This window comes from Camelina sativa, chromosome 9 (genome assembly GCF_000633955.1).
Source record: "Camelina sativa cultivar DH55 chromosome 9, Cs, whole genome shotgun sequence".
Taxonomy (NCBI): Eukaryota; Viridiplantae; Streptophyta; class Magnoliopsida; order Brassicales; family Brassicaceae; genus Camelina; species Camelina sativa.
Window position 1 is genome coordinate 21,445,067 of NC_025693.1, and position 7,945 is coordinate 21,453,011.

General features: G+C 42.9%; 1 protein-coding gene across 1 annotated transcript; it reads left to right on the plus strand.

Moving 5' to 3' along the window:
• LOC104715536 lies at positions 1,704-3,298 on the plus strand. The gene is made up of 3 exons (XM_010432931.1): positions 1,704-2,063; positions 2,277-2,957; positions 3,290-3,298. Exons 1-3 carry the CDS (start codon positions 1,704-1,706, stop codon positions 3,296-3,298), a joined length of 1,050 nt encoding a protein of 349 aa, XP_010431233.1.

Consider the following 7,945-nt stretch of genomic DNA (forward strand, 5'->3'; position numbering starts at 1 on the left):
CAACAACCGCATAAAGGTGTAGCAGAATAGTCTCCGCTAAAAAGGGAGTAATTTGTGCAAGATCCCAGCCTCTTCCTTCGATCCAAAGATCACACACCCTCTGATCCTCAACACCCAATGGTAAATTGTGGCAAACTCCCAAGGCAAATGGCTTCGCTAAAACCCAACGGTCAGACCAGAACTGCACCTCTTTCCCATCACCAATAACCCAGCTCACACCAGGACAAATAACCTCACGAAGGCCCACCCCCACACTGCGCCAAGTAGAGGACCACATCCCTTTAACTCTCAACCATGACTTGTCATGTATATCTCCCACTTTATACTTGCTCCTGACCACCCTTGCCCACATAATGGAGTCAATATAACAATGCAGACATATACAAGAAATCAAGGTAACCTTTTCGGAAGGAAGCACTGATGACTCCACACTTGTTCAGCCTTCCATTAAGCTCAACAACAATCTCACCAGACATGTGGTCATCAACATACTCAAACTGGCTGATGTAACCTAAAAAAATTGAAACACAAAGTATCATTATTACACTTGAAACAATATACATGAAAACAAGTAACCGAGTCATAGCTACTAGCTCTGCAAAAATCACCATACCGTGCTTTTGCATAACAATGATGAACTTGATGATAACTTTAGAAGAAGGCCTGATCATAACCTGCCTCTTTCCCCTTTTCTCTGCATTGTACATGCTCTGAATGCTGAAGAGCATCATTGAAGACATCTTATGTTCATATATTTTACCTTGTTTTCCGATAGTATATTTACATCTTTTGCATGATTTACTAACTAGTTTGGCCATTATTGTATAGCTTTAGGACTTTTTATGCATTAGAGTAGGTTTGCATTGCATTTGCATAGTTTCGTGCATAAACAGGTGATTTTGGATCCTAAGGAGTATGGAAGGAATGCTGAAGAGGATTGGAGCTATCAAGTGAAGAAAACAAGGGAGCTAGAGATGAAAAATCAAGATCCGGAAGTCCACTCGACCGCCCACTCGACCAGACACTCGACCGTGTGCGGAGAAGGACTCGACCGGATGGAAGAAGCAGAAGAGAGGTCAACTCGACCAAGCACTCGACCGAGCACATGGTCGAGTTAACCGAGCCGCCTTCCTATTTTGTCTGCTAGCATATTTAGGGCTTCCCCACTTTTCACTCATTATGGTTTGACATCCTTTATGCTACAACTACATAAGGGTAATTGATCTCCTGCACTCCACATGTTCATCATCCATCATCTCTATCATCATTCATCATTCATCACCACACAAAAGTGCAAGTTTCAATTTGGCGCTGTTGCCGTTTGAAGTGTTTGTTTGTGACATTTAGGATCTACATAAGTCTAAGATTAAGTTCTATTGTTCCTTCGATCGCTACTGATTAAGATTCTTCATCTGCTTGGTTGTTTTGACTCTCAGGTACCAACTCGAGTAAGCACTCGACCGTCTGCATGATCGAGTACCTGATCTAGCCATGACCCGGATTCAATCAGTCTTCACATCTCAGTCGACTCGACCTTCAACTTGAGCCAGTGCTCGACCGAGTGTCAGTTCGAGTCAGTAATCATGTTTCAAAGCAGTATGTTCCATTATGTACCCAAGCTACAGCAACCAGGGTTTCAGGCTCAATTGTGTCCCCCTCCAAGGTTTCAGACCTCACAAGCCTAAGAACCTGACTTAAGAGCTATGATGCAGCAATTTTTACTTGGACAAGAAAATGGGCAGATTGAGGAAGCAAGGCAGTTTGCTGAGCTGACCCAAAAGTTGAATTCTTATTCTAATGACCTGAATAACAAGCTTGAGAGTCTGACCTCTAAGGTCAAGTACATGGAGAGCAACATTGCTTCTACTTCAGCTCCTAAGCCAAACCAACTTCATGGACCAGCTACTCAAAACACAAGGGAGTTTACAGCTAAAGCTATTCACTTCTACGAAGAAGTTGTCACTGAGGACAGTGAAGTTCAAGATGGGGAGGATTTGTCACTTATTGAAGCCCAGAGTAATGGTTCTTCAAAACAGACTGAAGCCATCAAAGCACTCGACCAGGTGTTCGACCACACACACGATCGAGTACCTGATCGAGTGGCCGATCGAGTTGAAGACATTGAAGCTATTAAGCCTGCTAGATACATTCCTCCTGCCTACAAACCACCTCTACCATTCCCATGACGTTTCAAGGCACAAAAGCTGAAGGAACTAAGGGAAATTATTGAGAAAAAAGAAGTGATGGCCATACAACAAGAAGTTGTCATTGAGAAGAAAGATGAAGAGAGAGGACCTCCCTTGGGAAAATATGCTCAACATCCTTTCCTCAAGGACATGCTTCTTGAATTATCCAAGCAAAAAGCTCAAGATCAAGACATGAAGGATTTGAAAGAGATTGGGAAAGCTATTATCCCAGCACATCTTGAAGATCCAGGTTCATTTAATCTACCTTGTTCCATCAGCTATATGCACTTCAACAAGTGTCTATGTGACCTAGGAGCTTCAGTGAGTTTGATGCCATACTCAGTTGCTGAGAAGTTGGGGTATGGAGATTTTAAGGCCAGCAATTTCTATATTAGCCTAAAAGATGGATCCAAGAGGGATGTGGTTGGAGTGATTGAAAACTTTCCAGTCAAGATAGGAAAGGCTAGAATCCCAACTGATTTTGTGATCATGAGCATGGACCATGAGCCAGAAGACCCTCTCATCCTGGGGAGACCATTCTTAGCCACAGCTAGGGCTGTAATTGATGTTAAGATGGGGACCATCAAGCTCCACCTTACTAAAGACTTCACTATGAAGTTTGACATCAATAATTCAACACATCAACCTACTTTTGAAGAGGAGCACTTTGTGGTAGAGAAAAAAACTAGTTGTGAAGCTTTTGAGGATGAAGAGGACCCTATGATTATAAGTTCAGCCCAAGCCAAGACAGTTGAAAAGCTCAAGGGTTCAGTTCAAGAGTTGACTGATCTAGTGAAGGATCTTCAAGTGCAACTCAATAAGAGGTTTTTGAAGAAGGCAAGACCAAGGCTCAAGATTAAAAAGAATCAAGGTTCATGTGTTAATGAGGTAGTGATCAAGAAGGAGCACCAAAGTGATCAAGAGGTGCCATGGAGGATTTCATCACCTCGTTGGTATCTAAACCAAGCCTTAAAAGGCATCTAAGTCAAGCTTAGTGACTTTAAACAAGCTCACTAGGGAGGAAGTCCCTAAGATATCATTGTACATATGCTTAATTTTCCTTGTAGTTTTGATTTCTTTTCTTTTATGTTTGTGTTGGGCAGGCTATTTAATGAGAGTGTATATGGTTTTGGAGAGATTTGGACTTGTAGAAGTGGACTCGCAAGCCCACTCGACCGGCCCACAAGAAGTACTCGATCGAGTTGTATGAAAACCAAAGTCCACTCGGTTCCCATTTCTCTTGCAAGATCGAGTGGAGGGAGAAAGGAGTTCAAATTTCAAATTTTGGTCAAGCACTCGACCACGTGCGGTCGAGTGGTGGGGTCGAGTGGCAGCAAAAAGTGAGTCAAAGATTCCCAATTCAAATGTGAATGGTATGGACGCTCCACCCTTGTCTCTTTGTGATCTAGAGTTAAATCAATAACCCAAAGCACACTCAACCACGATCTAGTGGTGTCGTCGTAGCACTTCAGGGTCGAATCCACAGAGACCAAACGATACACTATGAAATTATATAGACCGAGTATAGCTAAAGCAAAGAGGAAGTTTGTTTTGCAAGTAACAGAATTAAAACAGAAAATAAATAAGAGTTTGTAAATTTGAGAAAGTATTGGGCGCAGGGAATCAATCAAGGGTTATGATCACGAAATTGGTTGATGGATTAGGATAGCTTTAGGAACCGCTCTTGAACTCAAATCTCAAATATAAAACTAACCTACTGTCGCAGCATTAGTTTTCTATGCAAGGAATTGAATGAATCCTAAACCGTCGTTTGAATCTAAACAATCCTAGCAAGCAATAAGTTCAAGTTTGATTTGTTCACAAGGTGCCCCAACTTCAACTGTCGTTGGCTGAGGATCACCTTGCTCACCTATGTTCTTTCAAGTAATTCAACAACACTTTTGATGCCTAGATGAATTAAACCTAAGATCATAAACTAGGTAGCTAATCTAGTTTAAGCAATAAGAACAACAATAGATGAAGAACACAAGAGATCAATCCCAAATCTAACAACCTAAATCAATAAATCATAAAACCCCCTTTTGAAACCCGAAACCCAACAGAGAGACTACTCAGACATCGAACAGAAACAATCACAAATCAAATATGAAGAAAACATGTTTGAATTGCAAAAAGAGATAATAGGGTTCAGAATTCTTCTCCAAAAGGTTAGAAAGGATTAGAGATCTTCTCCCAGGCTTACAAGTGCTCAAAAACGGCGTAGAGTAAAAGTTATCTTTCTAGGGGTTGAGCCCCGTGGTTAAATAGTAAAATAAATCCCTAAAAAGTCGGTTTAAACCAGAAAAAGAAAGATTGCGTCGAGGACGGGGACTGGTCGATCCCAAAAGGATTAGTCGATCCGGAATGAATTTTTGCTCTTACTTCATCTGCCTTCTAGCTCGATCAGACGTCAACCAATTAAGCTCTAGATGCATATTTCCATCCCCAAAACGCTCAGATTCCTTCCAAAGTCACCTAGAACCTGTAAAGACTCACACAAGACTAAAAATACTCTAAAAGCACATTTGGACCTAAGAAAAGACTCAAAACAATCCGAAAAACTATAGTTAAAACCCTATAAAATGCAGACACATCAATTCCCCCGGACTTGAATCTTTGCTTGTCCTCAAGCAAGAACATACAGAAACTTAAGAACAGAGAAAAGGTTTGAAAGTGGAAACTCACATTAGTCTTCGGAACCTCTTCTCTACACTCTTCATAACATCAAATCGAGAACTACTTACTGTACTCTGCCCATGATTAGAATCAACACTCCCTACTCTGATCTCCACAGCCTTAGAGAACCTTCAGTCTCCCCATCGTTGTCTCTCTACATCAGATTAGTAAAAAGGTGCGGTCTTACCATGGGAGTATCGATCATTGAACTGTTGACTCCTTCAACCTTTTATCGCCCAAGACCTCCTCTCATGCTCCCTTTCCTCTCTCTTTTCTCACTTCCAAAGGATTGATTTCTCCCTAATTTTCTAGGGTATCATTTTATTTTATTTTTATCAATCCTTTGCTCTTTTCTTGTGGACAGGTTTCCATGAGTTCTGAAAGATGCACGGGTTTACGCACACCCCTCGGTTCACTTCTTTTATTACCTATATCCTTTTCTTCTTTCTTCTTCTCTCTTTTTTTTTACTGAGTACTGAAGGGAAGAGAGAGGGGAAGCATACTTTGTGAGGAGATGCACGTCTTGTAAGGCTTGAAGGGAGGAGTCTTGTCCGATGTATACCAAGCCCCAAGGTAAGAAATTAAATCCGGTTAAGTCCTGTTAAAGCTAGAGACAACTTATGGTTCAACTTAGTGTTCTCCTTGGCGAGTGTCTTTTGGGGCGTGTTGAGACTGCTCATGTTCATTCCAAGCTTCATTCCAAATCAGAGGTACAAAAGTAATCATAAGAGTGTTAGTTCAAAGCAAAAGATTCCTGGAAATGATCATAGTTTCCCAATTTTTTCATTTTTTTTTATTTATTTATTTTTTTTTTTAAAAACACGACAAACTGACTCAAATAAAAGGAAAATCAAAAGAAGCAACCAAAGAAAACGTCATTAGTAACTAGGAGACATCCCTCCCCCGGACTTACTTCATACCGTCCCGGTGTGAAAGTATAGCTGAGGAAAAGGAACCTCCGACAATAAAAATCAAAAGATAAAAATAAAATTAAAAAAAAATCCTAGAAAAGAAAACAGAGTAACCTAGGAAGAGGTAGCTACTGGTCAGAACTACTGAGATGGTGAGGACGTCGCGGAATGGTCAGACCCAAGAGGCTCAGTAGCTGCATCCTCCTCGTCGTCAGTATAGACGTGAGCGGCTGGAGGTGGTGCGAGACTCTGGAGCCATGTAGCCAATCGAGTGAGTAACATATTGTTCTTCTGCTGAGTGTCGTAGACCCATCTCTCAAACTCGGTGCGAGCTGGCTCCTTAGGTGGTGCAGCAAGAAACTGGTTCACATCGAAAGGAGGAAACGGTGGAAGGGGCTGAGATGGCGGTGAAGAGGTAGATGCCCCGGCGGGTTGTGGGCGACTACGGGATCGGAGAGCTGCAGGCTCTCGCTCCTCTCCCAAAAGAACATCGTCAATATCCATAAGGATGTCAACAGGAGGATCAAAATCGATATTCTGAACCTTGCGGAGGGAAGTGACGAAAGGCATAGGGATCAGCATATAACGAAGCTGACCGGTCTTGGTCTGGAAGCGATAGCAGAAGTTATGTCTCACCAAAATCTCACTAGTAAACATGTACTTGAGGTCAAGCAACTTCCGCTGTGACACCTTAGCGTGCGGTGGTAAAACAACACCGCAATACTCAATGATAGGGGTCACCAAACTGCCGATGAGAACTCTCTTGTTCTTAGCATGAGCCATGCTCCTCCGAACCTGCTCAAACTCCTTAGATAGCAGGAAACCAAAGTTGACATCATGAGTCTGCTGGTACAAAGGGGAATCCGGAGCGTGAAGGAACCTGCAAAGACCATGGAAAAACATCCACAACTCAGGTAGCTGCAATGTGCTAGTCTCAGCCCTAGCATAAATTGTGTTACTCAGGAACTTCGCCGTGATTCGGAGGACGGGGTTGCGGATGCGAGACTGTCTTGCGCTTCGAGAAGCATATTGCCCAGCAGCAACAAGCTTCCAAATTTTTGTCCTACTGTCGAGCCTCTCCATCGTGCATAATGTGTTTCTGGGGAAACCGAAGATGTCACATAGATCAAACATGTAGATGACATAGTGTTTCCTGAGTAGGAAGAAGCTGATCGAACACTGCTCGGCCATCATATCAGAACCACCCGGCGAATCGACTTGCACAGTGGCGAGGAACTCTCGTGCGAGCCGATCATGCAAGTCCCATGCTTGCTCAGCGAAAGTACCAAATCCCAAATTTTTCACCAACTCATCAAAATCCGACAGCATACCCATCTTCTCAAAGAGCTCCCGATCGACAAAACGAGTCGGCTCCATCTTGCATTGTCCAAGTAGCTTACAACCCTTAGTATCCTCATCACTCCAAACTCTCGTTGGCGGTTCTTCGGAAGGAGTGGCAGTCTCCTTACCGCTACGGCTTCGTTTAGGCATTGTCTTGGAATCGCCGAAATCGAATATAAATTTGGAGAGGAAGCACTTACCTTGTTTGAATGATTGATACAAAAATTGGGTTGGGTAAAGGATGAAAAATCAAGTTGAAGAAACCCAAAATTCGAATCAATCAAGAGAGGATTTGAGAGGAGAGGGAAATCGAGCTTATGGACGGCGAGGAAGGAAGGAAGAAGAAAAGAAATTAGGTTTTATGGGGTGTGAACACGAATNACCAAAGTTGACATCATGAGTCTGCTGGTACAAAGGGGAATCCGGAGCGTGAAGGAACCTGCAAAGACCATGGAAAAACATCCACAACTCAGGTAGCTGCAATGTGCTAGTCTCAGCCCTAGCATAAATTGTGTTACTCAGGAACTTCGCCGTGATTCGGAGGACGGGGTTGCGGATGCGAGACTGTCTTGCGCTTCGAGAAGCATATTGCCCAGCAGCAATAAGCTTCCAAATTTTTGTCCTACTGTCGAGCCTCTCCATCGTGCATAATGTGTTTCTGGGGAAACCAAAGATGTCACATAGATCAAACATGTAGATGACATAGTGTTTCCTGAGGAGGAAGAAGCTGATCGAACACTGCTCGGCCATCATATCAGAACCACCCGGCGAATCGACTTGCACAGTGGCGAGGAACTCTCGTGCGAGCCGATCATGCAAGTCCCATGCTTG

What these genes read in the sequence shown, in the direction of transcription:
- LOC104715536 (XM_010432931.1), top strand. Translation starts at nt 1,704, where the DNA reads ATGATGCAGCAATTTTTACTTGGACAAGAAAATGGGCAGATTGAGGAA. An exon ending in CCATCAAAGCACTCGACCAG is followed by an intron (nt 2,064 to 2,276) that starts GTGTTCGACCAC and finishes GTCATTGAGAAG; the next exon opens with AAAGATGAAGAGAGAGGACC.